Source organism: Falco punctatus (assembly GCF_963210335.1).
Source record: "Falco punctatus genome assembly, chromosome: 6".
In the NCBI taxonomy this organism is placed as follows: domain Eukaryota; kingdom Metazoa; phylum Chordata; class Aves; order Falconiformes; family Falconidae; genus Falco; species Falco punctatus.
In genome coordinates, this window is record NC_137585.1 from 28,065,876 (window position 1) to 28,083,269 (window position 17,394).

At 46.1% G+C, this 17,394-nt stretch overlaps 2 protein-coding genes across 9 annotated transcripts in view; both read right to left on the reverse strand.

Moving 5' to 3' along the window:
* Positions 1-17,388, reverse strand: part of DGKI (diacylglycerol kinase iota) — a 252,712-nt gene extending 235,324 nt beyond the window's left edge. For 6 of the 8 annotated variants that reach the window (XM_080390859.1, XM_080390858.1, XM_080390857.1 and 3 more), the window contains exon 1: positions 3,765-17,388. In XM_080390859.1, coding sequence (XP_080246985.1) covers positions 3,765-4,528 — 764 coding nt within the window. In that variant the 5' untranslated portion in view covers positions 4,529-17,388. The remainder of the gene's footprint in view (positions 1-3,764) is intronic. The other 2 variants (XM_080390860.1, XM_080390853.1) reach the window with 1 other exon arrangement.
* CREB3L2 (cAMP responsive element binding protein 3 like 2) overlaps positions 15,179-17,394 on the reverse strand; it is a gene marked incomplete at its 3' end in the record, with an annotated part of 80,115 nt that continues 77,899 nt past the window's right edge. The window contains exon 12 of the mRNA XM_080391619.1: positions 15,179-15,338. Within this exon, the coding sequence (XP_080247745.1) occupies positions 15,179-15,338 (160 nt within the window). The remainder of the gene's footprint in view (positions 15,339-17,394) is intronic.

Here is a 17,394-nt window from a genome sequence, read left to right on the forward strand (position 1 = left end):
TGAGGTTCCTCACAGAAATTTACATTGACAAAATAATAAAAATTGAATGGAAAGAAAAATTCACCCACTATCTTAGTGTCACAATGTCTTGTAAATATTCTACTGGGTCTAGAAATGTAGGGGGTAAACACAACTCCAAAAACCAATCTATAGAGAGCATTTCTCTCTGGCAGGGGTACATTTTTAATTCACTTTTTTTGATTTGCCTATTTCTTCACAGTGCGGTAGGAAACTGAACTTTTGGTTCTATCAGTTTATGAAAAACAAAATTTGATTTTGTGAGCCCATAGTTCAGATTTTAAGCAGAAAACACAAAACAGTTTAAAAGCACTTAATTCCATATTTGTAGGGTAAAAAATCAGCCCTAAAAATTACTGCTTAGCGTTTGGCAATCTGATGTTAGCATCCCACTATCAAGTTGGTTGGCCTCATTGAAGTGCACGAGGCTGAACAGGGAGACCATTGCTCCGCACTTCCATTCGGTCTGCACAGGGATCAGCCCTGCAAGATGCCCCTCATCAAGGGATTGACACTTCTGACTGCAGCCCACCCCTTCCCTCCCTCCCTTCCCCCCCAGCAGTACCCACCAGCTGAGCACCAGCAGCAGCACCCCCCTATTATATCAGGCAGGGCAGATGCCCCATCTGCAAATTAAGATCCACTTAAGGGATGTGTGCTGGCAGCACATACACACACACAAACAGACACACTTTAAATCCATTAGCTCACGCACAAGCACAGATAAGTGGCATATCCCCACTGTGTATGTACACATAATTACAGCATATTACTAGAAAGAAAACAGCAAACATCTACTTTTAACCGAATGATGAGCTTTTGGTGCAGACGACAAGCTTGGTGAATGTCAGGTGCAAGGTGGGCAAGGCTGGGAACATGGCAAGGTCAAGGGGGATTTCAAGCTCCCTGTGAGGCACACCTGTGTTATTCAAAGACAGTTTTTCCTCCTGATGGTTCAATATGGGGGACAAATGTGCCTTTATTAGTAGTTACCACACAGAAACATGACACATGTAATACAGCAGTTTCTGCATTTTAAACCACTGACCACATTAGTACAAAACATTTATTGCTGAACTACATTACGCATGGGTTTGGTACAATCCTAAAGAAACTAAGAAGTGATTTTTATGCCACAATCATCTCATTAGCTAAACAGATCTGCATTACAACAAAAGAAGTTTCTGTTTAGCAACAACAACAAAAACCAAGGGGGGGATGTGTGCAGAGAAGATAATACTTTAAGCCAGACTCAGGTAAACCACGAGTGATCAACATAAAATCTGTATAGGAAATATTTTTCTTCTTCCTTTTTTCCCCTTCTCACAATACCTTTACCTCCCTTTCAGCCACCCATTTCATTCCTTCAGTTACCACCAACAGGTTTTGTACATGCATTTTCATGAATCTTTATTATTTTAAGCAAGTTCCAATTGTTTTTCTTCTGCACATATAAATAACAGGTATATGGGTGTATGTTAATGTAATGCACCTGCACAGAGAACCCTAAATGAGCTGTTTGAAAGTTTGTATGAAGCCTTGAATAATTTCTATTGTACCAGCGAATAAGGCAGTCCAAGTGCCAACATAAACAGATCTTCCTGTACATAATACAGTCATTTACAAATATATTTCAACACCATAATTTACTGAAAGAAATGGTACCAATATAAGGAGCCTGGGGAACACAGGGCGTGGAAAGCTCAGTGGAGGTCCTTTGTAGAAGTTTTCTACTCTTATATCTACTCAGATTGTTTTCATTATGGATAAATGAGAGAGTGCACATTATTTGTAAGAAACCAGCTCCAAAAGAAAAGGTGTGGAAATTTAAGGATGCAAAGAAAATGCACTTTCTCACATACATCCTAAGTCAAGCAGAATAAATAATATGCACCAGGAGATGCTTAGGAAAAAGCTTCTGTATTTGTTAGGGACTTGTTGTACACTTGCCTAGATAAAGGAGAGGAGATGGAGGAGGAAGAAGAAAAAAAACCTCATGTGTTCCCTCTTACAAACATTTCTTATGAAACCCTTACAAATCTTGACAATGCAGAAAACTTTAAGAATACTCATGTCTTCAACACACTTCTAGATGATCTAGAGAACAGGACATTACAAACAGATTTTAATATCTCCGCCCGCCCCCCCCCCCCCCGCTCCAAAAAAAAAGGGGGGGGGTGTTGCAAAAATTAACTGAATAAAAAAGAAAACGTAGAGCCAGAATAGAGCACCTCCAAGATGTATTGCAAACCCCATGCCTTCAGTACCAAGAGCAGACACATTAACAAACCTGTCTCATTAGCAGCTACTTCAACAGCCCACCTACAGAATCTGCCTTTACCTGCAATGGCCAACTTGCCCTTAAGTGGCATGTGCCAGGAACACTGTCAGGGGAGAGATGCAACAGTACTGAGAGATGACTGATGTCATGTTATTCAGGTGTCCCCTCAGTTTTCCTTTTCACATCCCTCACCTTATCGAGTCTAGGATGAATCACCCCAAACTCCACACTCACCAGTGAGACCATCAACCCTCATGGGGAAGTCTCTCTGCATACATGAAGTATTAGATAAAACTTGAGTTACGAAGAGTGTTTAGTTACTTCATTTTTAAGCTCTACCACATGCAGAGACTCAAACCATTACTAAGCTATCTGGGGTGTAAAATGACAGCACTTAAGAAGTAGCTCCATATTAGGGGAGATTCTTCAGCTAATTGACCTAGAGCTAGAGACACTCTTTCCTTGCAGAGACAAACCAAGTAGCAGTTCTACATTTTTTGCCCTCCCAGTTAAGAGGGCTCATTTCTAAGCACACTACAATACTAGTTACCGACGGTGTGCTGCCGCCACTGGGGCTTTGCAGCCAGAATTCGGTAAAACTCGAGAACTTTTTGGCATGAAGCTTCTCAGACAGCAACCAATTTCAGCAGCTGCTAACCATTAGACCCTAGGTGGTAAAGGAAAGCTGACAAGCCCCACCAGCAGCCCCTCCATACAGGTGCACTGACCAAAGAAACAAACCCATTTACTTGGCATCAGCGATACACTGGAGACATGCACAGCCATAAAACCCCAAGACCCGGTTATGACAGTAACACACTGCTCCGGCGACAGCCCGTCCCGTGGCACCCCGGCGCCTGCCCTCCCTCGGGCGCAGCAGCCCACCGATGCTGTCACCCGCGGGGGCTTGCGCAGGGGCTGCCGGCACGAGTGGGCAGCCGGCAGGGAGGGGAGCCCTGCACTCCCCGAGACCTCCCACGGAGAAGCTCCTCTCGGGATCCCCCACACCACCAAAAAGGTGTTTCCGAAACCTCATGCGAGCGTTTAGAGGCACCGGGAACAGGGGCAGGCGGTGTTTTCGTTGAAAAGGCCGGAGCCGCTCCCCCGGCAGCCGGGCAGGGTCACCGACTCTCCCTCCGAGTAACTCCGAAGTTCCCCCGCGTACACCGCCCCCTCCCCATCGCCCCCGGCGCCGCCGCACCGAGTAGCTCCGCAGACCTGACGGCAGCGGCGGGGCTGGGAGCAGGTCGCGACTTCACGGCACGCCGATCGGGGCGGGGGGCTCTTTCACGCTTCGGATAAAGAAAAAGCCCCCTCGGGCGCCAGGGTGCTGCCCCCACGCCGCTGCCCGGCCGCACCGCCGGCGGCCCCCGCCGGCCGCCTCCCCACCCGCGGGCGCCCCGTGCCCGAGAGGTGTCCCCGAGAGGGACACCGCGGGCGCCCAGCCCGCTCGCCCGGCACCCACCTGTAGGACACCTGCTTCCTGAAGGTGAGGCTCCGCAGCTTCTCCTCCAGCGACTCCTCCGCCGCCGACAGCCCCGGCTCCTCCGGGGCCCCGGCGGCACCCGCCGCCTCCCCACCACCCTCGGCCCCCCGGCAGCCACCGCCACCCGCCGCCCCCGTCTCCTCCCCGCCGGCTGCGGCGGGGGGGTTCATTGCGACGGGGCAGCGGGGCCGAGAAGGAGGAGGGGGCAGGCGGGGGGTGGCCGGCGGCTGCAGGCGCTGGGGGGCGGCGGTGGCCGGGGGGCCGCTGCTCCCGGGGCCGGGGGGCGCGCTGCGAGCCGCGGCGGCTGCAAATGGCAGCGCGGCCGCGCAGCATCCATCGGCGGCCGCACTGCAGCGGGGCATTGTGGGAAACTCCCGGCCGCCCCCGCCCCCCGCCACGCCCCGCAGCCCGCCCGCCAATCGCCTCGCCGCACCCGCCGCCACGCCCCCCGCCGCCACGCCCTGCCGCGCCACGCCCCCGCCCACGCGTCGCGGGGACGGTCGGGCCGCCGGGGGCTGGGGAGGCGGCGGGGGCGGCCCGGCCCGCAGGGACCCGCGGCTGCCCCGAGCGGCGCGTTGGAAGCGCCTCCGAGAGCGAGCCCCAGCGCCCCAGGGCGTCCCCGCTGCCCCTGCGGGTTTACCCGTCAGTCGCTTCTGATGCTCTCCCCGGGCAATCTCCATGTAGTCCGCTCCGAACAGAAGCACCCGGCTCCCAGGGGATACCTTTTGACACAGGCACCACATCGCCACTTAGTAAAATAGACTGCCCTCCTGCCTTGTGCCCCGCTTCTTCCTTTTGTTCATTATGGGAGATACAAAAACCTTCCACAGAGGCACCCAGGGGGGGCTATTTAAGCACATAGGCTGACAGTGACAAGAAGATTAAAAAGTACAGGAAAGGTCAAAGCCTGGGACTATACAGAAATTATACCAGGAATTATGCGCAGCCAGTGCTTTGTTTTCTGCATCCAAAATTTCTCCAAGGCAATGCGATGCAAAATAGAAAGAGGTAAGGACTAAAGAGGGGAGGCGTGACCAAATAGTGCCCTGCAGGGAAGGCACACCCTGCAGGAACAGAGTTCAGAGGCCCCCCTTCCCCATGGGTGGCTTCGCTTCTTCCTTGTGATCCTTGTGCCACAGCACAGCCAGCGCCATGAGCAAAGTCAAACAGGTAACAGCGTTTACCTGCTGCTTGTATGCACCAGCGTGCAAACCTTGCAAGATCTTGGGCAACAACCAGACTTAGGACAGCCAATAGGTTCTTTACACCTGGTTCTTGTTCCTTCTCCAACCCTATTTAAAGATTCAGCTTCTCCATACTCAGCAAATACTGCATATACATTTTTCGCTTCAGCTCCAGCAATGACAGCCCTCCAAGCTAGCCAATTAAGTTTTCCCCTCCCTTGCTGGCAGTAGAGAAGGGTGATGAAAAGTAGATCTTTTTACTACAGTTCAAGTATTTAAAAGTTTAACCAACTTTCAAAATTACATCCTACCCCTATGCATAAATGATGTGTACATTATCTACATACATGTGTGCTTCTCCCAATATGTGTATCAATTTTCTCCCCCACACCTCAGAGTGCTTTCAGTTCCTAATGAGGCACACAGAAGAAAGCATAGTTAAGAAAGGTAATATACAGCTTATTAGAAGGAAAACTAAAGATCTTATGCAAAACTGTAAAAAGGTCTGGCTCCTGCTCTGAGCTGTGTGCAGAGAGATTCGCAAACTCTGGAACCATCAATGCCTTTTCCATGGAGAGATGGGACCTCCATTGGAAAGTCTTCTGCTGAACTTCCAGGGACATTAGCAACCATGTTGCTAGTGAAAGCATCCAATTTAACAGCATGTGACAACTGTTTTTTGCAGAAAAAAACTAAACTGTTTTGAGCTGGAACTGTTAAAGACCAGTTCAGACCTAGCCAAGCAGCCAGCTTCAAGGATGAGGAGTAGTGCCATAAGCCCCTCTCTCATCAATGGTATCTTTGAGTTTTTGTCGTTGGTGAAAACCGTACAATCTGTTGCTATGAGAAGATGCCAACAGCATGTGCAAAAAATACTTTAATTGCAAATTAATTTTACAGTTGGAGAGCAGAACCATATGCATCATCTCACAGCTTTATTCTTTTAGCCTTTGGTCCGCATGGGAACAGCTCTATGGCCTGTTGCCCCAGCTAATCGCTCCACCTCCCCCACAGCATCTGGAGCAAAGCCTGGCAACTAATTAGAATTTCCTACCCCCGCCTCCAGCAAACATCCATGCCACCGAGCCACGTCCTCCTCCAGCACAAACCCTACTGTAGCTCCTGCTTGTCAATAACTGTTTTGCCCACATGACCACATTTCCACTGTGCTCCAGGATTACCTGGTTTTCCTCTGACGGCTGCAATTTGCATGACTCATTTGCAACATCAGGCGCTAAATTGACTTCCTATGCCTTTTTCTGAATATGAGCAATTATGACAGAATCTGAGGCTGGTGAAGGAAAGCCCTGCTTACACAATTACACCTGTGGCAGAGCTGTCAATTCCTGCAGTTTGAGAAATGCAGCAACAGCTGAAACTTCATCAGAGCATCGTGTTTGCTCCAAGATGTGGCTGCAGACATACTGCTGGATCAGGGGGGAAAGGATGAGCACAAAAATAGATTTTTAGCAGGTTTTGCCAGCATCTGGGATCATCGTGCTGGCAACAGCCTGAATTCCCACAGCCGAGATCTCATTTCTTAAGCTGGCGATTTGGCCAGGGGCTGGGCTGCCAGGTTAAGAGGAGCGCCTCGCATCCCTCTGCGGTGACTCCCCTGCTCATCTGGGAGAGCTGACAGGCTTCAGCAGGTGGGGAGCTCTTTTTCCTAGGTGGAAACTTCTACATGCCTTGAATAGCAGGGTTGGTGGTGGGAATGAAAGAGGAAATGCAGAGAAAGGAGGGAATTGAGCCTTTTGGAGTAAAGCCAAGGGATGGAGGTTTATTCCATTACTCACATGCCTGTTAAATCCCTTTCTGAACACTCCAGTGCGCACTGGCTGTGTGCACTGCAGTAAGTTTTATTCAGAGTGGGAGGGACTGAAAATCCTATTCCTAATGGAAAAGAGGTGAATATATGGAAAAGGGGAGTGGGGAAGAAAGGGATGAGGCAGCTTTACTTGTTCAGTGTGCCAGGGTAGCCAGTGAGAAGTCAGCCTACTTTAAATGTTCCGTATTCCTTAAGGTCATACAAAATTCATCGTCCAGAAAAACATATAAAAATACATATACCCATACACATGTGTACGTATGCATTTTCGTCCCCTCGAGTTTTTATTCTTTTTTAACATGACTGAACAAACAGCCAGCTTCCCTTCCCAGATCCAGTGCTGACAGACAGGCCCACAAAAACATTCACTTTGGTCAGCATCTGAAGTTCAAGCAGGGCACTGCTTATCCATCAGGTAACTGAGGGATGCCGAGGCTTAACATGGAGTGAGCCACCCCCACCTCAGCAGACCACCCTGCTGGGCAAGCCGCTTCACCCTGCAGCTCTGCCAGCCCTGGCTCCCATTAGCTCTGGTGAGTTACTGTTTTCTGCTACATTCTATGTTTTTTACCATTTTTAAGCTATTTCACAGTGCTGTTCCCCTTTTCATGCGCAGGCTGCCACAGCTAGAAATATACCCCGATTTTTGTTGTCAAGGTGTTCAGCAGGGGTGACAACAAGGGCCTGGCTTGGAAGTGCTGGGGTGCTGCCTCTTCACAAATACCATGGATCAAACCCAGGTTTTTACCAAACAGGTTTAAAAAAGAGGGCTTACAGCATTTCTTTAGGCAGTGGAAGTGAGACAACCCGGCAGACATGGCCTTAATCTACGCTGGTTATCTCTCCTCAGCTCTATCACAACAAAGATAAGGGCCAGAACTTGCAATTTCCTCCTCACTGGAGATACACAAAAAAAGTAATTTTATAGCAACATACAGAACTCATGTAAACACAGCTTAATATTAATTCAGTAATAAAAAGTTGAACAAGTCAATCCTGGCTTCTTTGTGGACTGTTTGAAACCCACAAGATATACCCCACCCCACCACCCCCACCACCCCCCCCCCAAACAATGAGAAATCAAATCATTTCACTTCAACTTTTTTAAGCACAAACTGAAGGGAGACAAGACACACAAGCATTATTCATTCTACACAAAGTGAAACATGCTTTTGGCTCCAGTTACTACTTCCTCTGGATCATCTTGCTTTGCTTAATCTCAGCACGCTTTATAGAGAGGAGGAAGCCACCACTGGCCTCATTTTACCAACTGGGAATCTGAAACATGGAGAAGGGTCAGCCAAATTCACCAGCATGCCATGAGCAAGACTAAATCCAGAAGCTCATTTCCTTGGCCCCTATCCAGTGCACTCTCTCTACAGGATATGGCTCCTACAGAATTATTTTACTTATGGCAAAGATGCAAGCTTTTGCTCACTGCTTCTAAACTCCCAGCTAATGAGGTCCATGTTCTATAAAAAACCCAAAAGAAATGAACCAGGAAAGGGAGTACTGGTAATGAATCTACCATGAATACCTCCAAGGATGGCAAAGTCTGTGATGTTGTAAAATAGGTACAAGCAATAGCTAACAGCAAAGGGTGAAGACTTACTACCCAAACCACACCGTGAGAGGCACTGCAAGCTGCATTTGGACACCCTTCCTCCTGCCCTGCCATGGGAATTAGCCTGAGAAATGAGTATCGAAATTCAGCCTTGAATTCAAACATTAACATGCTTTTCAAAGAACAGCATGTACCGGAGGGTGATAGGTAGCAAGGCTGACAGCTCATCACCCAGCATTTCTCCATTGTATGTGGGTTTCTTTTTTAATCACAGATTCCCTGCAGCATTGCCTGCTGCGTGATGCTTTAAGGGTAATGGTGAGACTCGAGGAGATTCTTAACCAATTGTTAATCACCAGCCGGTGTTTTGTATGCTTGGAGGAACTGAGCTCAGCTAAAACTAAGCTGAGGGTAACTTCCCCAATCAGTCACAGTTTGATGATTTTCCTCTAAAAATGTTGTATGTATGGCTTGATGCTGCTAAGAATTGCGCTGCATCAATAGTTCTGGCAAGTGAAATTGCCTGTTCAGAAAGCAAGGGGCACCCAGCTGCAGCAGGAGAAAGACGGCGGCTGCAGTGACCTCTGAAACAATGACAGCAAAGGAGTGGGATGCAGAACTTCCAAGGACAAAGTAAAGCCCTTCTACCCCACCCTCCAAGGGAAAGCACCACAGACCTTCTTCATTCAGGCACAGAAACCAAATTTTGTGAGAAAGAACTGCTTCATCATCTGCTGTGACTGAGGCGGGGCTTAGATAATGTGGCTGATGCTGGAACCGTGCTTCGCCTGGGAGAGCTGTTCTGTTACAGCACTGCGTGGAGACTGTGTGCGCAACAGGACTGACAAAAAAACCTGGCCAGATGAAAAACCAACCTCTCATTCCAATGTCCTTTTCTTGTGACAGTGAATGGTGGTGGGCAGCAAAGACAATCCTTGCGATAAAAGCACCAGAGTAGAGCTTTTTCCTTCACTGCCAACTTCTTCTGCTACTTTAACCTCTTCAGCCCAAAACCAAAGCTTTTCTGAAAATCAGCACCAGCCACAAACGTAGTGCAGGCCAGGGTGTTCCGATTTTCATGGTACACTGCCTTCCCCAACCTCTAAACAGCCTTTTATAAAAGGCCTTGAAAAGGAGGCACCAAAGCCATCTGTCACACTTCCATTTTCAGTTCAGTAAAGCTGGAACTATTACTTCCATCGCTAGCAGTTCCTGCAGAGGAGAAGCTGTTGGTTGCTCTCGTATGGATGCATGGTACTCCAGATATAAGGTCTCTTTCCTAGTAGAAAGCTAGTGTAATACAAATGACTATACCATTTACAAAGCCAGCTCTGCACGGTAATTTTCTTATCTGCACTAGGTCATTCACCGCCAAGTTCCCTGGATGGCCAGCACAGCCACGGAGTCCCCAGACTGGAAGAAATCAGGTGTTTTCTTTTCCACGTCTACTCAAAGTAGCAAAGGTTAATTCTGTTCCCCTGGCTGGGTGCTGCTTCTGCACTGGTGGACAATGTCGACTGTTCACACAGGCAAAACAGCAGCTTCTGAACTGCTGGAGGCAGCTCCTGAGGTGACACAGAGTAAGGGAAGGAGCAGAGGCCAGCAGAGGACCCAACCCCTAAAAGCCAAGGCAGAAAAATCTCTTTTAGGAGATTACTTCAGTTTAAGCAATTAGCTGCCCAGCATCAAGTCAGTGCAGGGAAAGGCCTTGCCTTGCAGGGGGGCTATTTGGCCCATACGAATCAAGCTCCAGCACGCTCTAGCAGACAGGTATCACCAGGCTGAAGCTAGTGCCTCCTTGAGCATCAGCCTCCCTGGATCCCACTTTTAGAGAGAGACAATTCAATATTAATGGGGCTGTATCACACAGTTGCACTCAAGTGCCATTATCCTTATAAAACACCACCAGCCTTTGCCTAATTTCCACCCGTTGACAGACACAATTCTCCTCTAATTTCAAAAAAAGAGAAGGGGTTGCCAGCTTCAGTAAAAACCCACACTGCTGCTTGTAACCCCTCTGTCTAGCAATGTGCTGAAGTACTGGTAGTTCTGCTGTGTGAAGATGGACACATTGTGCGCAGCGCCACACTTGGGAAAGCCAGGGGACCAGAACTTTTCCAACCATTAGGAAAGCAAACAAGTTGCACTTGCTTTTTCTACAGAAAATATTTATTTGCAGGAAATGAAAAGCATAACATACTTCGCTACATACATGTTTAGGCTACAAAAGCAGGTAGTCTGCTCTCCCATAGAACCAAGCAGACGATTTAAAAAGGAAAAATAGCAATTTCTTTCCGCCCAATGGACATGTTTGCAGTGTGAAAATCAGGTGGGACCGTATCCAGATGACAGAGCTTGTACAAAAATAGAGAGGCCACTGAACACACATACACAGAGTTATATAGACTTGTGGCAAAAGAACAGAGATACCTGCAGTCAGAAGATGCTCCAATGGAGTTTACCAAGGAGTTTAGGGGGTGTGTGCTTTTTGCAGTAGTATCACTGTTCTTTTAATCTTAGATTGTTTTAAATCTTTGCACAAACCCATGCTGTATCCGCATGAACAGAAGGAAAGGGAAATAACAGCTGGAAAGCCTTAAGGGTGTCACACGAAGAGTAACTTGGAGTCACAAGCTATTGTTTTGCATGGCCCAGGGCAATGGCTTTGGCCCTGGATATGTATTTCTCTTCAGAAGGGTAACATCAAGTAATAAGACCAGCAAATCTCAGGGAACTGTGATGTACTTGCATCACGGCATGGCCCTCTGAGAGCAAACTGCTTCCCCTTGCTGGCATCTTGCTGTGCCCGCATGGTGGTCAGGGCAGTAGTGCTCCCTCCCAGGAGGGGGTAATCTTCAGGTACTCTCCCAGAAGACCAGCCCAATAAAATGACTTTCCTTGAGCCATCAGCTCCCAGGGGCCACTTTTTAAGGCTAATTTACACCATTAAAACAAAACAAACAAAAAAAAGCATTCAAAGCCATAACTCTGCAGCACAAAAATGACACCAGAAGATACAATCAAACCTAAAGTAATTATTTTTTTTGTACCAGACAGAGCTGTCCTACAGAAAGGCCAGACAGTCTATGCATACACGCAAAATGACAGTGCAACAACTTTGAGTCTACAATTACTAATAGCACACACTTCAGACAGCAATTCACATGACTGTTTCATGAGTGCTCGGTGAGATGGAATGTGAACAGGTTTCAGACAGAAACACCTGGACTTTCTGTTGCACCAAGTGGAATGTGTCCTGTGTGTTCAGGTAGATGCCTTTACTTAGTGATGCTTACTGCATTAAGAAAACAACTCTGCCTTTTTGGTTTTTTAAAGTTACTCACCATGCACACATGCACAGATACACACACACTCGCACTCATTGTTGCTAACTGTACAAATGAAAAAAGCAAGACACTGTTACATCAGCACCACTGAATTAAGATCTGATATGGCAAAGTCAGATACGAGCAGAGTTCTGTTAAAAGAAACTGATTACCTGCCTCTGCTTCCCCCTCTCTCCCTTCCACTCCCTTAATTATGGGCTACGAAAGTTCAAAACAATTTTTTCCTGCTGGTTGGAAGGGAAAATGGCATATACCATAAAGGTCAGGTATGCATAAATAGGACTGTTTAGTATTAAAGAGCAAGGGGAAGACTAAAGCTAAAGGGGGGAACTAATGAAAAAGACTATCACTGCTGATTTATGGAATCAGGAACTAGAATGTTCCCTGTGACATCAGGATTCCCTTCACCTGCCATTTCTTTTCTGTAAAATAGATCTACAAATCCAGGTTGCTTGTGTTTTCTTCTCACTTATTCAGTTCCAACTCTTGGAGAAAGATTAAGGATACTGGCTTCAGGGCACAGAAGAGAATACTGCTAATAAAGAATATCCAACCTCCATTTCAGCATCACAAACGAGGGTTGCCTGCAAGATGCAATCTTTCCTATGTAGGAAGTGCATTCATATATATATATATATACACCTTGGCAAAGCAGGAAAAGGCCAGACCTGAAAACCACAAAAACAAATAGCAATTTCCCTCACAATCCTGGAGTCTCCAATGGATGTTGATCACCTAAGCAATGTGGTACTAACTGGGATCACAACCTCAACATATCCCTGAATGCCCACTGTCATTTTGTTGGCCACAAGAAAGCTACAATGTCCTGGCTCATTGACTGAATCCTTTCATCTTATTTGTAAAGGCCTTAACACATAAGCCAGTTCATTCATCTTTGCAACCCCCCAAAGTTGTTTATCCTTAATGCTATAGTGAAAAGCAGCAACACATCATAGCACTACACTTCTATAGGCTAGTAGAACTTCTGTTGTTACAGATTACTGACCTACCGTTTCACCTTCAGAATACATAATGTTCCCCTTCTAATTAGTGACTTGAGAAAGAAGTATTTTAGTCACCAGGAGTATAAAAATACTCTGTATACCTCTGTTCTTAGCTGCGTGGGTTTTGTACAATGGCCTCTTGGCATTAGCTAGAATCTAGAGCCCAAATACTCAGTGGAAATCCCTCCCAACGTAGCAATTAGTATCGTTCATTTACTTGACCTACATTCTAAATGCGTCTAGACAGAATTCACCACTGATAGTTTGGGGGATGGGAGCAGAGAGGTGGGTTGGTTTCTTTAGCAGGAAAAAAAAAAAAAGAAGAAGAAAAGTTTTTAGATTAATTTTCAGCTCTATATTAGAAAAATCAAGAATACACTGAGATACACTGTTACACAGAGAGATATGGCAGAGGTCCCCTGCCAGTATAAACCAGACCTGCAGCCTCCAAAAGTTGTATAACGACAAGCGCGCTGTGTCGTAGCAGCTGGGATCTGGCCTAAGAACCTCAGCCCAGCCTAATCCATTATTAGTCTGTGCTGCTGAAAAATATTGAATGGTACGGATGAAATAAGCGAAATGCAGCAAAGAACTATAAATAGCCTGGGGAAAAAAAACTCAACAATACCTACACACTGACAAGGTTAGAACTGTCACATGCCCTCTGCTGATGCTTTTAAAATATATATAAAAAAATAATGCCCTACATTCCTTCATAGCTTATCTCCCTAGAAGCAAAGACCCAACAGATCTAGACATGCTTTAAAGCTACAGGACAAAAGGTAAGTTTATTAGTGTGCATAGAATCACGCTACAAGAAGCACAACATTACAGGTGAAGACTCTAAGGATCACTTAAGTCCTCTAGCGGAAATGGAAATTAAGTAGCACATAAGGCCTTTGCCTACCTTGTCCATACACACACATCCTTCTACAGCACCAAGTCACTGATCACTGGAAAAAGTATACTGGCAGAAGGCTAAGACCTCAAGTAATATAGCTGAGCTAATTAAAAGCACTTTTACTGGCATCTTCCCTGAATACGCATTACTACTCCTTCCCTATGCCCTTAGCACAGAGCACATACAGCTGCCTCTCCACGTGGTCCGCAGTGCATCAACGTTCACCCTCGGGCTGCTGGGGCTGGCAGTGCAATTGCATGTGTCCTGCCTCCTCCGTCCCCCTGCTAGATACGTAACATGGGCATAAACCACCTCTGGAGATGGTGAGGTCTTTGCCACATAACAGCCTGTGGGTAGATAATGACAGGAGATTCTTTGGCCCCTAGTATCTAGCAGATAAATCTGTTGTATTAAGGCCCCTGAAGAAAAATTATCACAAAAATACCAAAGTAAAGCAAAGGTTTTCCTCACTATAAAGAAGTAACATTTAATATAATAAATCCCCAAGCAATGTGTGTGCTAGGTCAAGAGATTCCCCGAAAGAATATCTAAAAATAACTTAAAGAATTACACAAATTAAGATTATATATTATCAAACCGTTACAAGAAAATTAGTATGGCCATACTGGCTTGGATGAATTAGTTCAGAGGACTGACCGAGACCGTGGCCAGTTTAAAATGCTCCCGATGAAACCATGACTATCTCCCAATCAGATCTGAACCGACATGCCCAATTTAAGCAAAAAATAGGGCAAAGCTTTAATGGTGACTAGTGCAGTAGGTTTCAGAGAGAGGGGATTGTCTAGGGTTTGTGAAATCATCTGTCCTTTAAGTACTGAGAAATAATTCAATTTTGGTTTTAATACAGCGAAGTCAGCTGTATCTGCAAGAGGAGGTGTTCCATTTAATGGGCATGAGCTCAGGCAGAGCGGCCTCCTACTCACGCACAGCGCAAACTGCAAAACTAATAGGAGCAGTGCTGGGCTTGACAGCGTGGGGGCTCTTTTGCAGAAGACTTGAGCATTCAGTTGCCCCCAGAAGTGGCAAACCATGGGTGCTCTGAAAACAAAGACCATTTAAGGAATTTTCTAAGCTATGATCTTGCCCGCTTACACTGACCAGCCATACCGTAAATGGAAGGGTCAGTCCCAGCTTTCTCCTGCCACTTTGCTGACCTCATGTGGCTAAGCAATGCAGCCATCCCTTGTGGCACCCACCAGTGCTCGTTATTTACATGAAGCCTTAAATGGTAAAAAAAAAAAACAAACCAAACCAAAACAAACAAACAAAAAAAAAAAAAAACCCCAAAAAAAACCCAACAAAAAACCAAACCATACAAAGTTGTTGGTGGATACTGGAATGACTCAGAGGACTCAGCAGGATCACTGTGAAGGGAAAGATACTTTAGGGAGGAGACTGACCCATGCCGAGAAGGGAACACTTGCAAAATAGACTACAACAGCATTTCTCCTCTCATTGCCACCAAAGATAAAATAACAAAAAGGCACTTGCATAGAGGAATAGGGCATTACCTAAAAAGTACATCTGTACACCAAAACTCATCACTAGCTCACGGAGTCAGACTCACGTTTCACTTCCACTAATGTGAAACACCTTCTTAAAATGGTACAGTGGGGACTGATCCACAGCCCCTTGTAATTCACTGAATTCTTTCCATTCATTTCACTGAGTTTTGAGTCAGTCCTGAAGGCTGCAAATAGGATACTGAAGGAAGAAAGTCCAAGGAGAATGAAGAACAAGAAAGGAGCTGGTGTGGCAGCTGCTGTAATAAAATACAAATCCAATATTTTACAAAATAGAATACTTGCAGGAAATATCTACTGTACATGGTAAAAAATTACTTGTAAGGCTAGGTTAGTTTTTCCCTTATTTGTCATTAGAAAAAAAAAAAAAAAAAAAAGAAGAAAAAAGAGCTTCAAAGTTCCTTATAATTTTTTTAAATTGACTTCTGGTAAACTGTAAAGTAGCTATGCTAGCCTGCTAAATTAGAATTTTCACATTAAATCCATCCTCAATGGAGTCCGAGCGCCCTTCTGTAGTAACCAGACAAAACTCTGCTCAAATCCTGGGGTAGGTTCAACTGTGCCACTGCAAGAAGCACAGCTCAGGCAAAGGCATGACCAGGGCACTGAGAGAGGGAGAACCCTTAAAGGCAACAGCTGCCTGGGACAAGGAGGAAACAAAGCAGGGAGAAGAGTACTAGACCAGGATCAGACCTGAATACTGCTCTTGGCTTTTCCACTGAACTTGGGCCAGTCTTTTCACCTCCCTGTGTACCCATCTCATTCCTCTTTTGCCTTGTTTCCTGCCTAAACACTCAACTCCTCAGGCCAGAGGCTCTCTTGCCATACAGTTAAGACAGTATCTACCACCGCCAGCCCTGAACTGTGCCTAGCTGGAGCACGTCTTTTCTGCTAAGCGGTTGGTCCAAGATCACATCTCTGGAAAAGGAGGTAAGAGGAAGATAAGACCCATGGCTTTATTTTAGGGCAACTTAAGTTTAGGGGGCGGGAACGGGTGATATTTTGTGTCTCATATCAGAGTTCGCCCAGACCACTTGCAGGGTTAGGGAAGCTCAGTTCTCTTCATTGCAACTGCCTGAACAAAATTTTGCAAAGCTAATAAATACTATTTACAATAGTAACAGGAAGATGGCAAGGAAAGGAAAATACAGGACAATCTGAGACCAGGTCTACGTAAGAAATTCCATCAATGCATCTAGAAGCTAATAAATTAAAACCATATGGTCCTCTCAGGAGGCACTTCTGATTTAAGCCTTACATTGATTTAGTTTATTGGAAGGAACTGTTTTAAGCTAAATAGATTAGCCTTAAGCAGACTAAAGGACATCCACCCAAAACATTGCATAAATTTAACAAAACCTGCTTTCTAAACAGATTTAGAAAAACTAGTGTAATTCTCCCACACAAAGTGTGACAAGACAGCAACTGATCTTTGCTTGAATTCCACAAGGGTGGAAGCAGTAGGGAAGCCTACCGGGACTGCTTTCAACCCAGAGAAATTTACCCCACGAAATGATAAGGAGGCTGGAGGGGAGAAGAGAAAGAGCTAGGGGAGGACAATTCAGCATCGTCATTGCCCACCCTTCTCCTGCCCATGTTAACTCAGCAGTATCCGGGCCCTTTCTTGTCCCTTCAGAAGCAGGCTATATACGTGCTTCTCAATACCCCCCAAAAGGCTCAGGTGCTGTAGACCAATAGGCATGGAGCTGTGGATAGATTCAGAGCCGCACCATGCTGCACCTCCTCTTTCTCTCAATTATCTCCTCCTAAGAAACCTATCATTCCCCCACATGTTCCCATTGGTTTTGCGTATTCATTCTTCTACAGAAAGAATCTTTGTGTTCAGATTAGGATATGTGCATGCACGCACGCACACACACACCAGTCACTGGCACACTGCTGGCATCATCTGCCATCATAATTCAATCCTGCCCTTGCAGTATTAGACAGGAAAGGAATAAAAGCAAAGACAGGGACTGTGTGTGAAGTGAGGAAGGGAGTTACAAAGACAAGAGATCCCATCTGCAGTCACAGCCTCACCAGTCGATGCAGAAGTTGAACTCCTCTCTTTTGTGCTTTGGTTCACTGAGGATGACTAGTCAGGGGGGACTTTGGTTGACAATATGTGGGAAAGAGGGAAGTCAAGAAAAAAGGTCTTATTTATTTTTAAGAGGTGGCATTGACTCTTCTATCTATTTCAATTATCTTCAGTGTTTCATTTCCTTCTAGTTCAGAGC